The sequence below is a fragment of the Dipodomys ordii genome, unplaced genomic scaffold (genome assembly GCF_000151885.1).
Source record: "Dipodomys ordii isolate 6190 unplaced genomic scaffold, Dord_2.0 Scaffold82, whole genome shotgun sequence".
NCBI classification, from domain to species: Eukaryota; Metazoa; Chordata; class Mammalia; order Rodentia; family Heteromyidae; genus Dipodomys; species Dipodomys ordii.
The window spans coordinates 6130385-6153584 of record NW_012267298.1 but is presented as its reverse complement, the minus strand read 5'-3'; the positions used below and the strand labels follow the sequence as shown (position 1 = coordinate 6153584).

At 52.3% G+C, this 23200-nt stretch overlaps 1 protein-coding gene across 1 annotated transcript in view; it reads left to right on the top strand.

Annotated features, from left to right (window-relative positions):
* The window catches only part of Ndrg1 (N-myc downstream regulated 1), a 37547-nt gene that overhangs the window by 5079 nt on the left and 9268 nt on the right, over positions 1-23200 (top strand). Inside the window, exons 2-8 of the mRNA XM_013025179.1 lie at positions 5766-5843; positions 6482-6517; positions 16652-16757; positions 18262-18382; positions 20873-20935; positions 21718-21778; positions 23063-23149. Of these exons, the coding sequence (XP_012880633.1) occupies positions 5781-5843; positions 6482-6517; positions 16652-16757; positions 18262-18382; positions 20873-20935; positions 21718-21778; positions 23063-23149 (537 nt within the window). The 5' untranslated portion in view covers positions 5766-5780. The remainder of the gene's footprint in view (positions 1-5765; positions 5844-6481; positions 6518-16651; positions 16758-18261; positions 18383-20872; positions 20936-21717; positions 21779-23062; positions 23150-23200) is intronic.

Sequence of the window (23200 nt, the reverse complement as noted above, 5' to 3'; positions counted from 1 at the left end):
CAGCTGCCAGGTTGGCTTCTTTCCCTGGGGGAAGCCAGGTGTGTGGGCCACTGAGAAGCGTGTGGGCTTTTGTTTGGGAGCCTCGGGCTGCCAGTCTGTGAAATGGGCATGGCAGGTTCCCATCCTCCCCCCCCAGAACAACTTGGAGGAGCCAATGAGATGACAGAGCGTGTGGACATGGCACAGCCATTTGCCCAGGCAGGAGGTGCTTTGGAGAGAACTTAGCAACAGACCTTCTCTACCATGTGGGTTTTGCCCAAAGCTGGGGCTGCTCGTGGCTTAAGGGTGTGAATGCACAGAGTGCCAGATGAAGCATGGGTGACGCCCCCCAGTGACTCGCACACCAGAACAGCTACGCAGCCACGTCACCATCCCCGGATTGTGGTACCTTCCCAGAGGGTGTGTGACTGAGAGAGGTCTGGGCTGTCTTTAGGACCATGTGACGTCATTGTTCATTTGAGCCACACGACCTCCATGTGCCTCCGTTTCCCTGTCCTTACAGTAGAGAGCATACTGGTGCCTCCTTCCTGGGGCGCGGGGAGGCGGGGGGGGCATGATGCTCATAGTGCCCAGTGACAGCCAACAGTGCCACAGAGCCGCCGCCCGTGGTTCTTACTGTGCTGCGGCCATGGATAGCTTCATGCTGCTCCCTGGTGGCTCCCAACAGGCCCGGAACAGTTCACAGAGACGTGGAGAAGTCTCTCGTAGGCGACACCTGGCCCATCTCACCCCGTGGGAGTCCCGGGAGCCTCAGGAGGGTGAGCACAGGTTGACAGCCGGGCAGACTCTCCTAGTCTCAGCAGACCAGCACCCGAGGCTGGGAGGACGAGAAGGAGCGAGGTGGGGCTGGTCTGCCCAGAAGCTAGCTTTGTGTGCTTGGCTCTTTGGTCTCGGGGCGCCAACTTTCCCATCATTTCTATAGAATAGACACTGTGCACACACAGTTTATAGACATATCAAGGCACCGCGAGGTGATGGTTTGCTCAGCGTTGTGAAGCCAGGATTCTTAGTGGCGTGATTCCTAGGACTGGCACTGCCAACTAAGTGTCCTGGGCCTTGGGAGCCTCCTGCTGTGTGCCTCCTCCAGCCCCCACTGGCCGGGTAGCAATTGCCAAGTACCACTGGGCTGCCTCTGCCCCCTGCCCTCGCTGGCACTGGGGATGCATTCTTCCCTCCCCGGGCGGATCCTAGTCCTGGCCGCCCGGCAAGCCTTGAGTTCCAGTTAAATGCTGACTCCCCTGGGGTTGGTGAACCACCGAGGTCTGTGTTCAGCTTCTTGCGTCTTGTTGCTCATTGATTGGCATTGCTGATGGGGAGGGAGTGAAGGTCAGTGCGCTGGTCTGCAGGCTGGAGACCCCAGTTGCATTGGCAACTTCTGTTAGCCCACTCCAGGGCTAACAGTGCACACATCACAGGCTGTGTCCTCACAGTGATACGGGGGCTCGGGGAGGCAACCAGGGAAGGAGACTGCACTGATGTAATAAGCAGCTGTTCTTTGGCCTTGGTGTGCCATTGTGTCTCTCAAGCCTGCTTAGCTTGCCCATTTCACAGATGGGCACACTGGGGCATTCGGGTCAGGACCATCCAGCTGAGAGGTACTAGTGTGAGTCTGAACCCAGGCTTCTCCTTAGCTCCATGCTGTCTGTCTTCACTTTCCTAGGTTTCTGGAAGTGGGCAGATGGGAATGGAAGAAGGGGTCCCAGCCAGCACAGTTGGTGTGACCTCGAGTCCTGATTCTGGAATGGGGTCTTAGCAGGAAGTGAGCTTCCCTGACAGCTAGCTATCAGAGGGAGGAGCTGAGAATGGTCATCACACCTCGGGTATCAGCTGCCTCCCGTGAAGATGGAGATGATGGAGGGGTGGGGAGATACAAAAAGAGAGAGAAAGGGGAAGAGAGAGAGAGAGAGACTAGATTAAATAAGACTTGTGCCTAAAATAGACCTCCTTTGGATAACTGTTTCCTACCGTGAACTCTATAACCAGCCGTTTCCACCAGGTCCCCGCTCCATGTCTGTCACAGCTTGGGGACATGCGTGGAGGGAAGAGGAGGTGAGGTTGGACGTCACAGGATACTCAGAAGCCCCCTAGCAGACAACTCTGAGGCCCCAAATGTCTAGTGCCAAGTCTCAGAGTCTCAAGACCTCTGCCATGAGACACAGCAATGAGAACAACAGTGCCATGTGCTGCCAAGAGAACCCGCAGTGGCCCGGGCCTCTGGCCACATCCAAAGCCCTCCTGCTTTTCTGTTTTCTATTTTTTGTTTTATTTATTTGCTTTTGGTCGGTCATGGGGCTTGAACTCTGGGCCTGAGCGCTGTCCCTCATCTCTTCAGCTCAAGGCTAACACACTACCACATGAGCCGCAGCATCACTTCTGGTCTTCTGGTGGTTTATTGGAGATAAAGAGTTTCACAGACTTTCCTGCCTGGGCTGGCTTTGAACTGCGATCCTCAGATCTCAGCCTCCTGAGTAGCTAGGATGACAAGCGTGAGCCACCAGTGCCCGGCTTTTTGTTCGTTTGTTTCTTATATTGAACCTGCTTTTAAGGTTCCTTTTGCACAAAAGTATCTGGGGGGAAAATGTTGGAAAACTTTTGGCCAGGACACTGGTGGCTCACACCTGTCATCCTACCTACTTGGGGGGCTGAGACTAAGGATCCTGGTTCAAAGCCAGCCTGGAAACGAAAGTTGTTGAGACCCTTATTTCCAATTAACCAGCACAAAGCCAGAAGTAGAGCTGTGGCTCAAATGGCAGAGTGCTCACCTTGAGTGAAAGAGCTAAGGGAAAGTGCCCTGGGCCCTGAGTTCAAGCCCCAAAGAGACACTGATACCAGACATCAGAGTCAGGTAGGGCCTGGTCCTAAAGCACTGTTGTGGTAGGAATGGCTAGTCTCTGGTCACTTAGGCAGACTATGTACTAGACCCCTGCATCTGGCTAGCTTAAGGTGCTGTGGTCATCTGTTGTAGGCTAGGTGTGCACAGCCAGGTTCCTACATAGCCCTGGGTATCTCTGAGTGGTCTGTATAAGGTAGACCTTCTGGCAGGTGTTCTGACAGGACAGTGTGTGTATGGACAGTCAGGCCCCACTGGCCCCCAGGGACAAGCATCTGTCTTGAGCTTTCTCCAGACTTTCTGCACCAAGGACTTCAGAGTCCTCGGTGTCCTGGCCTTGGCACTGGCGATGTTTGGGTCAGATCATCCTGTGTTATGGGTCCATCCTGTACACCGTTGGCTGTTTAGCAGCTGTCCTGGCCCCTAAGCACTAGATGCTATGATAATCACGACAATCAAAAAGTCTCCAGGCGTGGCCACAGGTCCCCTGGAGACAAAAACCAGCCTTCATGGAGATAAACTGAGGTAGTCCCTGTTGCTTCTCCCTTGGCCTTTCCTCATAGACTCTGAGTTGCCCAAGGGGGACAGATTTCAAAGTCTTTGCTGTTTTAGGAGACTCAGCCATCTTTCCACCTACTATGTGCTGTCGTCTGGAATGTGCAGGTGGAGGAAGCAGAAAGGGAGCGAGGTGTATGGGTTTCAGCAGGAGTACTGAGGGAAGCAGAGGCAGAAGTGCATGCTCTTTCTGTGCTGAAGGAGGAAGGAGAGTGGGATCCTAGCTTCTGTAAGCCAAATGGAACTGGCCAAACTGGTCTGAGCTGGACCATCTACTGAGTTCTATTCCAGACCCTTTCTCTCGTGGGCTAATGACAGTTAATAGTGAACGTCAATAAGTGTGTTGCTATTAAGTGGCATTGCTCACCGAGTCAAGGAGACAGGAATATTGGCCTGCATCTGGTAGCTGGAGGTAGAGAGCAGAACAAGGTAGGTAAAGATGGGGCTGAAGAAGGCCTGCCTGAATCACCCCGTGGGACAGCAGAAGACCCCAACTTCACCCTTGGGCTGTGTGCCAAGCAGGGTGTGACCCAAAGCCCCTGTGAACCCTGCTGTCTTTTGCTCTCAGCACGAGTGGTGGTGTTGCCAGTACCCTGAGCTTCTAGAAGGTTCTTTCAGCTGTGTAGGCGAGATGTCCCACGGCCAGGGTCTCGGGACCACAAACATGCTGAATTAGCAAGGCCGACAGACCCAGGGCTTTTCATTCCTTCTGCCTCCAGGCTGGCAGCATCCCAGGAACACAAATAAATAGAAACCCGACTTTGTTTTCAGAATTTTCCAGAGCCCAGACTCCAAAGGCTGCAGAAAGGCATTCTTGTGGGGTGGACATCTACTGGGGAAGTCACACTGGGGTCCCAGACCGAGGCATGCGCTGCCCCGGGGGGCTCACCCACACAGTGCCATGTGTTGGCTTGGGGCGTAGATCCAGGTCACCAGCTCTCACTGGCTGACCTCGCAGAGGAGGGTCACACAACCCTGTGGATTTGGGGAGCTGGTCCTCAGAGGAGCCCTGGGGCTGACATTTGGGACTCACATTCTCTTCTCTCTGGTGTTCATGGGGCCTTAGGCAGCTGGGGCCCGAGGCTGTGGAAAGCAGCGGTCTAGTCTAAGGCCTACACCAAGCTTTTCTCATTGGGTCTGTCCACTCCGAAACCCTGGATCCAGGCACTGAGTGTTGGCCTGTGTCCCCTGCCTCGTTCCCTTATTCCAGGCCTCTGTGCTGCACTGTTTACTCTTCTGGGTTTCCTGGACCTCCACCTGTTTTTTGCTGGACATTGAATTTTTCCAACTTGACTATTGGTGCATCAAAATGAATGTTTCTATTCCAGCTCCCACATGACGCTTAGTAGATCACCTTTTGTAGATGTCACCTCCCATAGACGCTACCTCCCATAGATGTCACTTCCCATAGCTGTCACCTCTTGTAGATGCCACCTTGCACAGATGTCACATCCCTTAAGATGTCACTCTCCTATACATGTCATCTCCTGTAGCTGTCACCTCCTGTAGATGTCATGTCCCGAAGATGTCACTGTCCTGTAGATGTCACTGACCTGTAGATGTCACCTCCAGTAGCTGTCAATTGTAGATGTCACCTCCTGTAGATGTCACTGACCTGTGGATGTCACGTCCTGTAGATGTGACTTCTTACAGATGTCACTCTCCCATGGATGTCACCTCCCATAGTTGTCACCTCCGATAGATGGATGTCACACTCCTACCCAAGTCTTGATCCCCTGGGAGCCATTAAGGCAAGCATCCTAAGCTTGTTTGAATTCTGTTGCAATCTTGTTTTGCCAGCCTCATTTCCTGGCCCTTCACACCCGATCTGAGGCTGAGCCAGGAAGAAGGCAGGCTCTGCTGCCTCTTCCCTGCCTCTCCCCTCCCTGCCTCTCCCCTCCCTGCTTTGGCATTTGTAGTGAAGGCCTTATGAGGGCTCGGTGGTGGTCAGAGCTGAGATCTGCCCTCTCTGTCCCTGCTCCCTCTCAGCAGGAAGCTCAGAGTCCTGCTCAGAGGTGAGGTGTGGGTGTAGGATGAAGTCAGGCAGTGCCAGCGTAGGGGGGTGGGCATCAAGGAACCCCTTTTCCCTGTTGGTTATCATTCCGGGGCTGTCTGCCTTGGGAATCATAGTAGCGAGACGCATCCTGGGAGTGATGGGCAGGAACGCCCATCGTGTCACCAGAAAGGAAATTGTACCCCTGTGCCTCAGTTTCCTCTCCCAGGAAGTCTAGCGCCCAGTCCCAGTGGGAGGGGGTGAGTCACTCCTGGTAGTCGGTAGAGTGTGTTATCACAGGGAATTGCTGAGGCCCAGCCTTTACCTCCCTTCAGGAAACTTGTCTCAGCCAGAAGTCCTGACCTCTGGCCTCTTTCCCCCTCACAGGAGGTGACAGCAGACATGTCTCGAGAACTTCAGGATGTGGATCTCGCTGAGGTGAAGCCTCTTGTGGAGAAAGGAGAGGTGAGTGGACCTCCTGGCTCTCCCTGTCACAGGCAAGTGTGTGCTTGTGGTATGCAACATGCATATTCATGTGTGGGAAGCCTGCACACATTCTCACACACACACACACACACACACACACACACACACACACACACACACCTTTGAATGCATAGGAGGCTCTGAAAATTGGGATATGAATTTGCTTTAAAATCCAGTGTCAAGGGGCACAGGTGACTCATGCCTGTAATCCTACCTGCTAGTGAGGCTGAGGTCTGAGGATCACAGTTCTCCAACAGCCTAGACAGGAAAGACTGTTATATTTTCATCTCCAGTTTACTACCAGAAAGCTGGAAGTGGAGCTGTGACTCAAGTGGTAGAGCACCAGCCTTGAGTGAAAAAGTTCAAGGACCTGAGTTCAAGTCCCAGTTCTGGTAAACAAGGTGTTCACCATCAGAATAATCAATTCAGGCTGGACCAGACCTGTCTGGGCTCAGGGCAGGGGCTCCTGTTTCCAGCTCACAGAGGAGGCTTGACCCAAAGATGCCAACAGCAAGCACAGCACCAGTGGATGTTGCTCCCCTCTCTCTGCACATGCTCTGACGTGGCTTCTCTTAATTGAGGACTCTGATTGTCTTTCTGGTCTTGTCTCTCCACAGACCATCGCTGGCCTCCTGCAGGAGTTTGATGTTCAGGTGAGTAGAGAACTCAGCGTCTTCCCCACACCTTACCCCATCTACTCTGCCAGTCCTCTCTCCATTGACCTCAAGTAGATCTATGTTCAAATGTGGGGGCCAGGGAAGACAAAGAAATAGGCTCAGCCAGATCCCCACTCTCAGGTTCTTCTTGTGCAGAAATGGGCAGCACTGGACTTCCCAGGAGGAAGCGAGGGAGGGAACATTGCTGGGCTGTGGGCAGGTTTGAGACACTGGGTCAGGTAGGCCTGCTGTCCTTGGCTTTGCTCAAGATATGAAAACAGTCCTTCTCCAGTGTGTTGGCCAGGACGGAGCATGTCCATCCTGAGCAGGGTGGGCCAGCCAGCGGTGTGTCTATCCCTTTGTCCAGGAGCCAACGCTCAAAAGAGCAGGCTGATCTCTCGGCTGAGAGTGCTTGGAACCTTAGCAGCTGTAGGCCCTGGATTCATTATCCCAGGGGATCATGGAGGGAGCAGAGTGGGTCCAGAGCTTGTGTCTCTCTGAAGAGGAGAGGTGAGCGTGTGATAGTTGCCACAGGCGAGCTGAGGTAGGCTCGCCCGAACTTGCTCTCATGGAGGCATTTGGCTTCCAGCCCCTTCCCAGTTCTGCATCTCCTTCTTCTATCTCATCCTGCCCTGATGACTGCTCTGCTCTCTCCTCCAGAGTCTTCTCCCTGCTATTGGTGAAGGAAAGGGTTTCCTGTGTATGCCCAGACTGCCCTTAAACCCCAGTCCTCTAGATCTCAGTCTTCCAAGTAGCTAGCATGAGAAGTGTGAGCCCTGTCTCCATTCTTCAAGCAGAGGAAGCTGCAGTGGAAAGGGGCTACGTGTGCCTGGCCAGTCACACAGTGGCTGAATTCTCATCTCTGCATTTGATGCGTGGAACTCGTCCAGGCTCAGGCCACCTCAAGAAAAGACCTCAGGCCTTCTCAATTTTACCTGAGAGTCAGCCCACTGTCGGTTTACTGCCAGACAGAAGAAGAGTGGGGGAAACATCTAGGTGAAGTGAGTCTTCCGAGACCACCCAGCAGTGTCTGGGGGAGGGGTCTCCAGATCCTGAGCCTCTCCCCTCCCAGCCACAGGGCGGCCTGGGCAGATGCTGCTCCCTGTATATAGACACCACACTGAGGGCTTCTCAGCAACATGACAGGCTGTATCTCATCATCACTCAGATGGGGAAACTGAGGCCAGAGTGATAAAACTGCGAGTCACAGACAGAACTCTCTGAGCAGGAAGGATGTGCATGTTCTGCACACATCACTGCACCTTCACGTGCTGCACCATCGAGTACAGTAAAATACACATACAATGTGCCATCATAACTGTGTAGGTGTACAGTTCAGTGGTATTAAGAGCATTCATACACAGCCACCACCACTGCCACATCTAAACTACTTTCTGTCCCCTACCATGCATCTAAAGTACTTTCCATTATGCAGAACTGACGCTAACCCCAACAAACACCTTCCTGTCTCCAGACCCTGGTACCCATCATCTTGCTTTCTGCCAGTGACTCTGACAATGATAAGTGCTTCCTCTAAGTGGAACCACATAATAGTTGTCTTTTTGTTCAGACCCATTTCAGTGTCATATTCTTGCATTCATCCACGTTGCTTGGGTCAGAGTTCTTTTCCTTGGGAAGGCCGAGCCCCATTCCATTGTACGTATGTCATGCTTTTCTTGTCCACTGTTCACTCATGGACCCCTGGTTGTCTTTTGCCTTTTGGCTCTTGTGGTGAAAGCTGCTATGAACATAGATGTGCAAATACCTGTTTGAGGCTCTGCTTTCAATTTTGACAGGGCATCTAGGAGTAGAATTGACAGGCAAATCTATCTATATCTTGGTTAAAGATTCTGGGCTAGACAGAGCTAGAAAATATTCAGTATTCAAAAATCATTCAAGCTGGGCCCTGGTGGCCCACACTTAAAATTCTAGCTGCTCGGGAGGCTGAGATCAGAGGATCGTAGTTCACAGACAGCCTGGGCAGGAAAGTCTATTGGACTTTTATCTCCAATTAACCACCAAAAAAGCTGGAAGTGGAAATGTGTCTCAAGTTAGTAGAATATTCCCTTGAGTAAAAAAGCTCAGGCCCTGAGTTCAAACCCAAATCATTCATATATGATGGTAAGGGAAAGAAAGGGTGGTAGTTAGGGATGGAAAGTGACAGACATGACATGAAGCAGATAACACCAGGTCCTTCCTTGCACTTCTCACTCTCATAAAGCCCTCAGTATTTGCTCCCAATGAAAAGAGCTGGGGTGGCCCATGCCATGGGCCAATCAGCACCAAGCCTAGGGGAGGAGCCTCATACTATTAACTCCACGCTCTGAAAGGACTCCACTGGACTCCTCTTTGGGGGCCCAGCTCAGTTCAGTCTCCCCTACTTAGCCTTTCATGCCTTTCCTTTTACTTTCAAATAAACTTGCTCTGTCTGCTTTAACTGTATCCCTGCCTTTTAACTGTAGACAGAACCAACGGGACAAACGCGTGCTTCTTCAGCTGCCTGCTGCCATCTGCCTATACTAATATTTATATGCAGTGATGTTAGAAATAGCCAAAGGCCCTTGGCAGAAAACGTCTCCCACCCCCGAATCCTAGAGGCGTAATTCATCCGCTCCCTAGAAGGTGACTCACTTCTGTGTTGTGCTTTAGTTATTTTTTTTTTTAGATTTTTAATACTGGAGACTGATGCCAGCCAAGACTCCCACATTTAGACAAGACCCCTACCACTGAACTCCATCCCAGCCATTCTGTGTTCCCTTCCTGCTTTGCAAAACATTTGTATATGTTTTCTGTGCCTGGGTCCAGGTAGAACAGGTGCCAGGAATGGTAGTTCTTACTGATCTGTGGGCTATTTGGACCAGGGAGAAAAAGGACCCTGGCGAAGTGGGGACTACCCAGAGAAAATTCTGGATGAGGTGGCAGAGGTCAGGATAATAATCCTAGCTATAATCCTAGCTACTTGGCAGGTCGAGACCTTAGAATCATGGTTCAAAGCCATCCTGGGCAGGAAAGTCCACAAGACTCAACTAGCCCAATTAACTATCCCAAAGCCAAAAGTGGAGGTATGACTCAAGTAGTCGAGCACCAGCCTTGAGCAAAAAAGCTAAGGTTCATGGTGTGCTCACATGTGTACACACACACACATACACACACACACACACACACGAACATGAATGTAAGTCTTTTACAATTTCAGCCAGTGAGTCAAAACACAGGCATTAAAGCACAGAAGCTACGTGGATGCTGCAGAGAGGGTCTGCTGCCAGGCCAGCTGAGGGACAGTCTGTCAGGAGACAGCCCGGCTGCCCCAGCAGATGGTACCGCACTTCACCTCTCTCTGGGGACATCACCTGAGATGCTCTGTGTGGACCTGGGTGGTGTTCTGGGCAGGTAGATTGTCATGTGTGGGTGAGATACTTTCAGAGACCTGTGTGTCCCCTCCCAGCTGGCATTCTGGATTCCCCAGAGTTTAAGCTGGTGGGGTAAGGTGGCTGGGTTCCAGTGCTATGGCTGTGGGAAGAAGGTGACTGATCTGGTCCTGCTGAGAAGGCTCTAGAATTGGGGTTGGCAGCTTTGTTTATAAATTCAAGTGAGTGGGGAGACGGGAAGTATTTTGGGTTCCAGTTTCTAGCGTTGTTTTCTTTGGCTAGCATTCCAGAGTCTAAGGCTGTTAGAACAGGCAGATGTCTTTGAGATGGCCCAGATCCGTTACTCCTGCTCCAGATGGAGAAATCTTCTTAAAGCTACTGGACATCCACGCCCTAGCTCAGGGCTGGCTCACCAGGGAGGGAGATGTGAGATGAGCCATTCACAGATGTGTAAGAGCCTGCCGGAGTACTATCAGGACAGTTGTAAATCTAGGGCCAGCTGGGCTTCTGAAAATGCAAGAACACTGCCTTTATGATGAACTCATGTATCATGAATGTCTAACAGCGACGTGTGTGTGTGTGTGTGTGTGTGTGTGTTTGCGCGCGCGTGCATGCGCGCACATGCACACTAGTAACAGGCTTGAACTCAGAGCCTCATGCTCTTACTTGGCTTTCTGGCTCATGGCTGGTGTACCTCTACTTGAGCCATGGCTCCAGGCTTATTTTGCCTTGCTTTTTTTTCTTTTTTTGAAGTAAGGTCTTCTGTGGTACTCGGCAGGCTTCGGCTGCGATCTTCCGCCTGGTGCCTCCTGGTGTGACGGGAGATGTTGACTCCAAGTCATTGTTTACCACAGTCTCAGGAATTTCTTACTGCCCAGGCTGGCCTCTCAGCCCCATTCCCAACCTCTGCTTCTCATGGTTGACATCCCTTGAGCACAGAATATTCAGCTGGAACCGCTATCCACCCTTTTTTCCTGCCTCTCATCCCGGCTTCCCTGCCTGTAGGGCCCAGAGAAGGCTCAAGGGATTTTGCTGGTGTCGCACCATGAGATTGATGACAAGGATGACTCAGTTTCCACATCTGGGGCCAATGTCCCATGAATCCAGCTGTGGGGGAGACACCGCAGGGCTGTGTCCACGCCTGGCCATTCCTAGCTCATAGGCTGGGTGGCTTTCTGTGCCCAGATTGCCTTTCCTGCTGCGTTGTCTGTATCTAATTCCTTCCACCTGTGTCCTCTGTCATTCAGAGGCTTTGATTTGATTTAGTTTCCATGGGAATCTGTGTTTGTGCTCAGCAGTGCTCTCCGGGAAATGAGCTGATGTTACCCACAGGGCCTCTTGGATGAAGGAGACAGAGATCGGGTGGAGGGGGACAGGACGGCTGAGGTCTGAGCTCCCCAGCCAGCAGCGCTGAGCTGAGCAGAGCTGAGCGGAGCTGAGCGGAGCTGAGTGGAGCTGAGTGGAGCTGAGTGGAGCTGAGCTGGGCGGAGCTGGGCGGAGGGGCTGATCCTTTTCCTCTCTCCTTGTAAGCAGATGGGCTCACAGGGAGCCGTCCACAGTGACCTTTGCTGAATTTCCTTTTTTCCCGCACGGTGGCTGCTTGTTTTCATGGCCTCCTGACTGGAGGTGGGCAAAGCTCAGGCAGAAGCTTAAAAATCCTCCACCCACTGTTTCCCATCCTCGATCTCCTCCCCACCCCACTTTCAGGCTGAGCCACTGGGACTTAGCACACCCCCGAGAGAGGTGTAATGGTGCTCACCTGGCTCAGGGAGAAAGGAGGCCCTGGAAGTAAACATGGACCACCTTGCTTCATTGTCTGTCCTCTCTGAAGGCTTCTTAAGGATGGGCTCCTGGAGTAGAAACCCGCCCCAGCCACTCAGCATCCAGTGGGGTGCTTGGAGTCTGGTCCTGGAAGCTCACAGGCCCACAGGAGAGTACAGTAGACAGAGCAGCTCCAGTCCAGCCCTGTCACCCACTAGTGACCATCCTCGGCCGCTTGCTCGTCCTGGGACCTGCTTTCTCCTCTGTAAAGTTCGGGGGATGCGGTGGTGTCACTGCTTGGAGGGTGTCTTGAACACTCAACCTCCACAGCTGTAGGCCAGCTCAGGGCACTCTGTGCTCCGTTCCCAGAGCATGGCCTGCACCTGGTCCACTCCCATCTCCCCGGTCCCAGAAAGACTGTCGTCCGCACTCTCCTTTCCTTGGAGAACGAAGGTCTGCAGTGCAGCTGCCAGGTGCTGGGTCTGCATATCCCTCCTGCCATGGCTGTCCATCCCCTGGCTGTGATCTGTTCTTTCTTTTCTTTTATCTCTCTCTATTTGTATTGGTTCTAGAGCTTGACCTCAGGGCCTAGACACTATCCCTTGGATTTTTCACTTAGGGCTAGCGTTCTACTACTCGATCCACAGCTCTTCCTTCAGCTTTTTGAGTAGTTAGTTGGAGCTCACAGTCTCCTGGACTTTCCTGCCTAGGCTGGCTCCAAACCTCTGATTTCAGCTTCCTGAGTAGCTAGGATTCCGGGCGTGAGGCACTGGTGCCCAGCTGTGAACTGTTTCTAGTGTTCTGGTCACAAAGGACTGGAGGATGGGAATGGAAGGAGAGAGGAGCCTCGGGTCCCCTGACCCCTGCAGATGGTCTCACCTTCCAGACGTCCCCCTGCTGCCCATTGCATACCGCCTCAGGGCTGGCGAAGCCTCTGGGCTTTGAAGCCTTGAACACCCCTGTCCCAGGTACCGTGTGCACCACAGCCAGGTGCTGCCTCCAGGAGTGGCTTCATTGTCTGCACATGCTACCGTAGGTCTCCTGTCTCCTCACATGTCTCCTTGGTCCCCTTCCCTCCTTCCTGTTCTTTCTTAATAGAAAGGGAAATTGGACCAAGCCTCCCCTCCCTTACTGCCCAGCCAGGAAGAGGGAGGTATAGTGATTTTATAAAATGCTCACTGGGTGGGCCAGGTCCCTCACCCCTCTCTCTGAACCCGTTTCCTTGATAGACATGTCTTGCCTCAACAGTGCTGGTCTGCTCAGCCTCCTCCTCCTGTGGTTGACAGGGCACAGGGCTCCCCGCCTGCTTCCCACCATGCCTGGGCCCAGGATTGATGGCAGCAGGGGCACCCGCCCATCAGCTGTCTTTGAGCCTGAGTGAGCACTGTCTTCTCAAAGTCCAGTGCAGCCAGCATCTGCCTGGGTTTACAGAGGAGGAGAATTAAGGAGGAGCGAAGCAGCTGGTCTCCAGAGCTTCCAGATCATCCCTGCATTTGACTTAAGCCATTGGGATTGCTCTGTGAAGCTGTTGTCCTTAACAGCCAACATGGAGACCAATAGCGATTTGTCAGCATAGTTCCGGGTCTGTCTGTGCCAGGCTTTTTACCCTAGAAAGCCCTATGGTAGCAGAGCTTGCTATTGATATGAGTGTAGAGCCCAGATTTTCTGAAAATCCTGGTAATTTGGCCAATGGTTCCTTCCTGGTGGGTGTGTTGTCATATTACTACTCCTCCACACACAGAGTGCCCTAAGCAAGGGAAATGTTTGCTGAGCTTGCTGACCTCAAAGACCTACTCCACAATCCACAAATGTCATTCAGTCCCAGATACCTTCCAGCTTTCTTCTATGCCTTTCTTAGTGTGTCACTTCTGTCCTCATGCTTGTAAGATGGCTGTTGAATTCCTGTGCACCTCACTCATGGCCCAGGTAGGAAGCAGGTACCTGGGATTTTTGTTTTAACTTTAAATTTTTTAAAAAAAATATTGCTATTGTGAAGGTGATGTGCAGAGGAGTTACAGTTACATAAGTCGGGTAATGAGTACATTCCTTTCTGAACAGTGTCACCTCTTCCCTCGTTTTCTCCCAGGTTTCCTTCTTGACTTCCCTGCCCCACAGGTTGTATAGTTCATTTTCAGCATGGTGTCTAGTGAGTACCACTGCTGCATTAGTTCTCCCTTTGTCCCTCCTTTTCTCTGCTCCCTCTTACCTTCCCCCAAGCAGATAAACTTACATACAAGATGAAAGGTACAGAAGTCAAAATCAGTGACAAAGGAGAAAAAAAACCCCACAAACTACCCAGAAGCAGAATAACATAAAACTCCTTGTTTCCATTTCTTGGAGTTCATTTTGATAAACATCATTTTATATGATCATATGCACATAGCTACCGAACCTTTGTCATCTTCTCCTAAGAATGTCTAATTTATCGTGTCCAAGCGTACTTTTCTCTCTTACTACCCATTGGGTTTCCTTGTAGATTTGTAGGCTCTGTCTGTGCGAAGCCCGCCATTCCCTCTGGTGTCTGGCTGTCTGGTGCGGAGGCAGCTGTTATACAGATGTCTGCAATTGTGGCTGCTAGGACAGAGGGCACGAGGGGATGGGTGTGTGTGTGGTGGGAGGCAGGAGGGGGCCTCTTGGGGCCTTTTTGTGTCATGCAGACATACATCCCCCAGTGCAGCGAAGGGAGTGTGGTTCAGCAGGCTGGGAATGGCCGCTCCGTGTGTTGGTCTAACCTGGGTGTGTGAGAAATGACCTGCAGCCACTAAGACACTTGTTTATCCTCAGACAGTCCAGGTGCACAGGACTTCCTAAATCCTTTTTTTCATGTCATGCCTGGCATATGGTGGAAAACAGGACCTTAAAAGAACAGCCTTTGAGTTTGGACTCTACATCTGTGATGGGTTCAGATGCTACCCCATCATCCCAGCCGTGTGAGCGTGGGCTAGTTGACCCGGCCTCTCTCCGGCGTGGTTTCCTCCTCATCTCTGCAGTAGGATGGTCCTTATGCTCTAGGGTTATGGGGGTTCCAGAGAGATCACAGGGGAGATCGGAGATCAGAGGCCTTGGAGTTGTCAGATGTGATCCACACCTTCACTTTCCCTCGTGATACAGTAGTTTCTAGACTCTTCAGAGTCAGTAAGAGAAGGATCGCTGTGGCCTGGGCTTTTGTCCTTCACATCTCTGGCTGCTGAGACTCTCAGAGCAGGGTCTTCTGAGGTCTGCTGCTGCGCTGTGGTAAAACAAGGTTCCTATGAACCTCTGGAGGTGGAGGAGCTGGGGGGAGGTGCTAGTCTACCATCGTCTTAGCCAGGGGGAGGGGGTCTCCTGGTGAGCCTCAGGACAGAGGACTGTCCATCTGGTTGGAGTCTGGCACTGTAGTCTGCTGTCCCAGGTTTCTGGTGTCCTGTCTTTGTGGGAAGATGGACACGCGTTCCTCCCTCACAGACACTGGCTGATTCATCTTGCCAGGGACAGGACGGGACGTTCCTTTGGGACTGGAGAGGACAATGGCTTGTGTTTGTGTGAACTTCAATTCTCCTGGTCTCAGATGTGGGCTGGCCTAGAAGTGTGTGTGTGTGTGTGTGTGTGTGTGTGTGTGTGTGAGAGAGAGAGAGAGAGAGAGAGAGAGTGTAAGGTGGACAAGAGAGAAGAAAGTGAAGGGGAGGGGGGAGACAGACCCTTGGCACAACGACCCAGGGTTCTACCACTAGCAGCCAGTGGCGTTGAAGGAGACACGTGTGAAGTAGGGTTCCCAGGCTTTGCTGTGGCCTGAATCACGTATCCTGCCAGTTCTTGGTGAATCCTCTGCAAACTTTCCCGCTCCCTGCACCCACACATGATTGAGAAGCAGCCTGCACCTGGTCCCCTAGCTCACCACTTGGTACTCGGACACTGAGGTGGCCATAGCCAACGTCCTCTCTATCCAGACCTGCTCAGAATGGAGGGCAGGGCAGGGCAAGGTCACAGGCCCTGACGATAATGCTTACATGTTCCCAAGGTGTCACACACCTGCATCTCGCTGGCTATCTGAGGTGTGACAGGACGGGCCATTTGTGTAATAGCCAGATGAGGAACAGAGCAGGAAACCAATGCAGGACTGGGGGGCCGGGGAGGGGAGTTGTTTCTTGGGGGAAGATGAAGCACCATTAACACAGTGCTCAGAGATGGTATCCTGTCAGCCCTGAGTGCCACGGTGGATCCTTTTCTGCCTGGGCTGGGCTGTGTAACCCAGGACCCCAGCTTGAGACCACTCTCTCCCATTTAGGAGGTGAATGAATGCCCAGAGAGTCTGTGTTGGGGTGGGGGGATGGGGATTTGAGCCATTGTGTGCACAGTCAGAGGGGACACCGCCTAGCTTGGCCTATTTTTAGATGGAGCCATGTGGGCATGGAAGACAATAAAGAATGTGGATCCACAATGGGTTATTGTTCCTATGTTGCCTTCAGGGCCCAGCAGATGACCAGCAGCCCCTATTGGGAAGGCCAGGGGGGCATCACCCCAGCCACTGGGTTTTTTCCGGTGCTTGTCATGGGCAGGGGAGAAGGGCTAGGGCCTGTGGGAGGAGAAGGAGGTGGGGAGACAGGGCTAGCTCTGTGCTCTAGGGACATAGTTTTGAGGTGACAAGGCAGATGGCTCCAGAAGAAGGGTGTAGGGATACGCCCTGGCACTGCCAGCGAGCTGGCCCTTCCTTGTGCTGTGTGTGCATCTTACCACCTTGTAGATTCTTCCACCTGGGCACGTTCTCCCCATCCCTTGGGGGCAGTAAGGGGCCCTAGACTTCTTGTTTTCAAAATAGCTCCTCCTTCCTAGGATGGGGACAGGGCTGCATGTATGTGCATGCATGCACATATATGTGTTTGAGACAGGTCTTGCTACCTAGACACCTGTGGCCCCAAACCAAGTGTCTGGTGGCCCAAGAAGGTGTGTGCAGTTGGGACCACATGGGAGTCCCCAGTCAGTGTACAGTCACGTGAACCCTGCCCATGTCCGCTGTCTCTCCCAGGAGCAGGACATTGAAACCTTACATGGCTCCATTCATGTCACGCTGTGTGGAACACCCAAAGGAAACCGGCCCGTTATCCTCACGTACCATGACATCGGCATGAACCGTAAGTTCCCACGAGCCCTGCTTGAAGGGCTGAAAAGTATGGAGTGTGGGTCTTGGAGCTGTCTGAGAGCCTGGATATGGCGGGAACATGGGAGCTTCAGTTGTTTTATGTGGACTACTGTTCTGTGTACATGGTCCACGTTTTGTGTACCCATTCTTCAGTAGGTGGATATCGGGCCATCTCCCCATTATGCTGCTGTGCACAGCGCAGCTGGGAATGTTTAGATACTGAACTGCTAACATGGAAGGCAACCTTACTCTATAAAGGGACCGGAATAGGGTGGACCTAGTGCCCCTCCATTGCAGCAAGAGACAGTCCTGCAGTTAAAATCACATGGGACACAAGTGGGTCTTTCTGTGGAGATGTAGAAAGCACTTATCCCTTGTGAACTGGAGCCTTCACGATGGAGGCTTGCTTGATTTTAGCTGATGAACTCCAAAACTAGCATGATGTCTGTCACTGGACACCACTTTTCCCTTCCATCTCTTGTATCAATTCCATCTATCATTTGTATCTATTACATATAATTCCCTGCACTAGATACTTTGTACATCATTCTAATTCATCAGACTCGGATAAGGAAATGGAATTACATAGGGAGCTGTTAATCCTCTGTTTTAGAGAGGCCCTCTGTTAGTTCTAGTACACTAAATGGTATACTGAAAGACCCCAAGATCTCTGTACCTTTACACAATATAGGATTTTTGTGCACTCATGTAAAACCCAGTGGGTGTGTTCCATGTGGTGATTCAAGGACCGAGGCTCCCTCTAACTTGTGGCTCTGTAGCTCTCCTCTTCTTCTTCTGGCTTTCTCTATCTGATAAGTAGATGGGGGCAGGGAGGGGAAGAGAAGCACAGAACACTAGATACCAGAGGTAATGAGAACCGATTGACACTCCATGTTGGCCAGACCCTGGTCCTATGACTTTCCTTAGGTACAATGGAGTGTGGGAAATGTAGTTCAGCCATGAGTCTAGGAGGAAACAGAAGAGACAATGATTTGAGCCATCAGTGCTTCAGCATCCAGTTATTGGCAGATTCATCTCAGGCCACCTAAGTAAATGGCTCATGCTTATTATGTTTCTTTTGTCTGGCTGGTACCTGAGACACGGGGGGCTGGTGGGGGGAGCGGCTAGGAGACCCAGGGGAAAAAGTATCCATGGATCAATCCCACCTCTTTACTTATGCCTGACAGCCATAGCTGGGGAAACACAGGAGCCAGACAGGGAGCCCTTCCCTTGCAGCCCCAGCCGCAAGCTCAGGACTCCCTGCAGTACATGCAATGTGCAGCGGAGGTGACAGGCCACCTCCACCCCTGTACTCACTCCTTGGCCCCATGACTCATTCCCACCTTTCCACCAGAGGAAGGTTGAGTGGGATCGGAGAAGACCTTCTTGTGAGCCCCTCTCCTCTTGAACAGCATTGAAAAGAACAAAGAGAACATGCTTTGTCCCCAGTACTTACTCTCTTTCAACTCCTTTCACCCCCCTTGCCTCTTCTCCAGACAAAACCTGCTACAACCCCCTCTTCAACTCCGAGGACATGCAGGAGATCACCCAGCACTTCGCTGTCTGCCATGTGGATGCCCCTGGCCAGCAGGATGGGGCTCCTTCCTTCCCCGTGGGGTGAGCGCTGGGGACCTTGTGCCCTGTGGGCGGGGCAGGGTGGACATGGGGATGGGAGCCTGAAACTGGCTTTAAAACTGGTCATCATAGTAGTCAGATAGAAAATTGGCTATTTCAGCCTTTCTTTTGTGATTATACCTACATGCATACATATATATACATAAATATAATACCTACATATATATGTGTGTATATGTATATACATACATATATATATATATACACACACACACACACATATATAAGCATTCTCCATTTAACCATTTTAAGGGTACAGTTAATGTCATTAGGGACATTCAAATGCTGTATGTGACATGTACATATCATCACTATTTCCAAACTGAAGTATGCCTGCCAACTCCTAACAATTCCTAACTGGCTAGGCTGCCTGGCTAGAGCTTAGCATGGACTGACAGACCTGAAAGGTTTAGACCAGACCAACTTGTAGGGGGAGAAAGCCCTAAAAAGTAGAGAAGGAAAAGCGGTGAGGAAATGGTACTGATGGAGTGTTTCTTGAGTGCACGGTACCCTGTTGGCCAGAACCCCTTCACAGGGTTCGTTAGACATTCCTGGTTACAAGGGATCTTGGGAACCGTGGTCCAATTATGTGTCCAGGAGGAAATGGGTCCCGGTTTGCTTAAATGTGACTTGACTTAATCCTTGTGGCCAGTTGACTATGGACGGTTTGTCGGCTGCATTTTCTACGTGAAGAGGTGGAGGCAAGGGGGTCAGTTCCCTTCTTGGGGTCCCACAGTGGGGAAGAGGAGCCAGGCTTTGACCCTGGTGTGACTGAAAGGTCTGCATCAGGTTACAGCGTCAGGCTGCCGTACTGTACGGTGAGCTTGTGGGTATCAGGACATTTAATTTTCTCACAATGCACTACAGCCAGGCTTTCTCTTCTTCCCCTCATCCAGAGGGTCCTGGGCTTGCACTAAATACTAATAAATGAAAGATCCAGTCCCAAATTCTCATCGCTAGACTGGCTCCAGCCAGCAGAGGTGCTTACCCACGCCTCGTGCAGGGTCCTTCCTTGAGGTGACAGGCATTCAAGTTGGCATTTGAAGACACCCTTTGTAATTATGTTTGTTTCTTTGTTGCAAGTACCTGTTTTGAACTCAGTTTCTCATTCTTGCTCAACTAGAGTTCTGTCACTTAAGCCACGCCTCCAGCCGAGCTTTTTGGCTGGTTAATTTTGGATGGAGTCGGCAGAATTTTCTGCCCCAGTTGGCTTTGAACTATAATCCTTGAGATCTCAGGCTACTGAATTGCTAGGATTACTAGGCCTGAGCTATTGGCACAGGCACTGTCTTTAATTATTAACCTTTATCAGAGAAGAAGGGAAGGGACACCCAGCCAAGACCTGGAGTTTAAAACAACAACAACTAAGATGTATTAATCAAGGGATACAGTTAACAGCGAAGCAGCAGATAAAGCAGAGGCCTCTCTGTAGGTCAGTCTTCACTTGGGCCCACTGTTTGAAAAGACCTGGAGTCAAGCAGAGCTGCTTACTCTTCAGGGGAGGTTTTACAATATCCACAGCCCATCTGGGGACTTTTATTCACTTGATCTGGAGACCAAAGTGACGAATATTTTCCCAAAGTTGGGGAACATTTGTTGGACGGGAACCACATTTCTTCCTGTTTCCTGGAGTCAGAACGGGAGGCTTTTTCTGGTCTCCAAAGCCATCGTTCTGGGACTGAGTCAGAAAGGCAAGGTTTGTCCCATCGCTGGTCCGGACTCTTCCCTATCCACAGGAGTCCTGCCCCACCCCTGCTCTGATCCAGTGCTAGGAAGTGGGAGGAAACAGAAGCCCTGATGGTTAAGTTCCAAAGTGACCACTCCACAAGGAGCCTCTGTCTGTCCGCTTCCCTTCAGCAGTCACATCATCCAGCTCCTTCCAGACCTTTCTTGAGCTTCTGTGTGGCCTAGACGATCTCCTTCCTCCAGGAAGTCCTCCCTGACCACTTGAGTGGAATAAATCCCCTACTGTGTCCCCTCAGCCCTCTGCCCTCCTGTGCGGCTCATGGTGTGTCACCTTGTTGACTCAGGGCTGGCTCTGGTGCAGGGCCACATCTGCTCCGTTCACATGGTGTCTCGGCCTCAGAGCCGATGCCCAGCACGAGGGCTTGTTGGACACCCCCTCCCTGAGGAGGACTGCGGAGGCCCGAGAGGCGCGGGTGTCTCAGCTACTCCAAAGCCACGCCGATCACACAATCACACAGCTCCTTCTAGCTGATTGTCCATCAGCCTTGAGCACCACGAGGTTTCCTGCTGGGCCTGGTGACAACACTCCCTCTGGGAGGAGCCCATACAACACCCCTTGACCAAAGGAAAGGTGGGGTGCTTGGTGGGGGGTGGGTAGATACCCCGTGGCTAAGGAAGGGTACTGTATATGGGGTAGGTATGGCTGTCCCCATGCAGCCAGGGTGCCCTGGTCTGGATTGCTGGGACCTGGACTCTCAATGAACTGCCCCTCTGTGTCTCTGCCAGGTACATGTACCCCTCTATGGACCAGCTGGCCGAAATGCTCCCTGGCGTTCTTCACCAGTTCGGGTGAGAATGAGGGATCCTCTTCCCCTGGCTTGGCACAGGAGTGTGACTTCAGCCCCCTCCTTTCCTTAGCCCTGACCTGGTCTGACTCCTAAGCCGTGGCCAGCGTTTCACTGCGAGGTCAGAGGGAGCTGGCTACCTGGGTACCCACAGTTCCTCCTGCATCGACGCCCCCCCTTCCCCCCCTCCCCAGACCACAGCAGCCTCTCTTCTTGAATAGTCACATCATGCAATAGAAGTCACTCCCGTTCTGTCCTTGTCTCTCCCCCCCCTCCCCATTTCTGTACTTGTTCCCATGGAATGTTCTGGAATAGGACCACCTGAGGCCTTAGTTTGGCTGCAGATCCTGGGTTTACCTACGCAGAGCTGAGGCTCCGTGGTGTCTCATTTGATCCTTTCCCAGGGTGATAAACCTCACGGTTTACACCCAGGCTGTTATCACTCCAAGTTTCAGGATCCAAAATAAAGCCGTAGTAGTAGGAAGTGGCCAGGCCTTGGTGGGCCTTCCGGTCAAGGTCAGGAGTTTCTCAGATGCTTGGCAGCACAGGGGAACAGGAAAGGGGCGGGGGAGGGGCTCTCAAAGACCATGGTCCCTGTGGGGTCATCACGCTGGCTGCATTCCCCCCTCCAGAGTGCCTCACAGCAGTGGCTCCACACAGTCATGGCCGTCAGCTGCCCTCAGCGGGGACGGGACAGGCAGGGAGGGGACAGGGTTCCTTAGGAGCTGGACAGGGGCAGTGGGGTGGGGGAGGGGGGCGACCATCACCTCTCACCTCCACTTCCAGGCTGAAGAGCGTCATCGGCATGGGCACGGGAGCAGGCGCCTACATCCTGACTCGATTTGCTGTGAGTGTCTTCAAAAAGCTGTAAACACTTGGCTGGGTGTTGTTGGCTCGCGTCTATTATCTTAGTTACTCAGGAGGATCGAGGCTCTAGGCCAGCCTGGCAATAAGTTCCATGAGACCCCACTGTAAGGGAAGGAGCCCAGGGTGGCAGCGGCCTGCACCTGACGTCCTGGCCAAGGTGGGAAGTGTAAATAGAAGGCTGGGTCAGGTTCAGGCCGGCTCAAGGGAAAAGCCAGACCTGTGTCAAATACAAGCAGATCAACCAAGAGCTGGAGGCATGGTTCAAGTGGTAGAGAGGCCTGCCTAGCCAGTGTGAAGCCCTGACTTCAGACCCAAGTACTACTGCCCCCCAAATGATGTCTTTAATTAACTAGATTCAAGAGTTAAGCATCAGAAGCCCCAAAAGGGAGGGCAGGCAGGGAATACCCATGGCACGTGCCCGTTGGTGACGTGTGTGTGTGTGTGTGTGTGTGTGATAAATCTCAGTTACACACAGGACAGCTTTGGTCTCTGTCTCTGTAGTGACCACAATGGGATGTCCTTTGCCCAGGGTCCCGTCCACTGAGCAGCGAGTGGGGGAGGGGAGGCAGGTCCCTCACTTCCTTGTGATAGTCATAGGTATTTGTAATTGAGGGTACCTGGATTTCAACTAGAATCTGACACCTGTGTTCTCACGACAGTTGTCACTGTCAGGACTGTGTCCCAAGGCTGGTATCACCGTGTTCTCAGTACTTTACCCCACAATTGTTTTCAAATGGGGCTCTGCTCAATCCCTGAGTGGCCCTTGGATGAGGGCTCGGAGCTGTACCTGGTGGAGGTTAGAGATGTTAGATGAGTCCAGGTTGGCCAGCCCCTGGGGCTCTGGTCAGACGCACCAGTGGTTCCCACCGGATTGTAGGCACAGACGTGTTTCCTGGGAGTAATGGCCTTGCCAAGCATGTGAGCCTCTGGCTGGCTGGGATGGCGGCTGGGGTGTTGTGCTGCATCAGCTTGGCTGGGTAAAGGGACTCAACCCACCTGCGAGGTCTGTGGAGCGCATGTGGGTCCTGCCTTCTTCCCAGCACCTTCCTCTCTCCGCGCCCTTAACGCGGCGATGACTGAGCTGGAATCTCAGTTTGAACTGGCAGAGCTGGGGGGGTGTGGGCTGTTGATCTTCCTGAGACCAGCTGTCTGCTCCAGACTCTACACTGACCGTTTTCTAGATGCGTCTCCCAAGCTTGCTTTTGAAGTTCCCAGGGTTTTTGACTGCCGTGCTGTTTGTCTTACCTCATGTGTCCCCATGCAGCTGAACCACCCCGAGATGGTGGAGGGCCTTGTGCTTATCAACGTCAATCCGTGTGCGGAAGGCTGGATGGACTGGGCTGCCTCCAAGGTGAGTGGGGGTGGGGGGCTGGGGAAGGCGGCACCGCACTGCCTAGAGAAG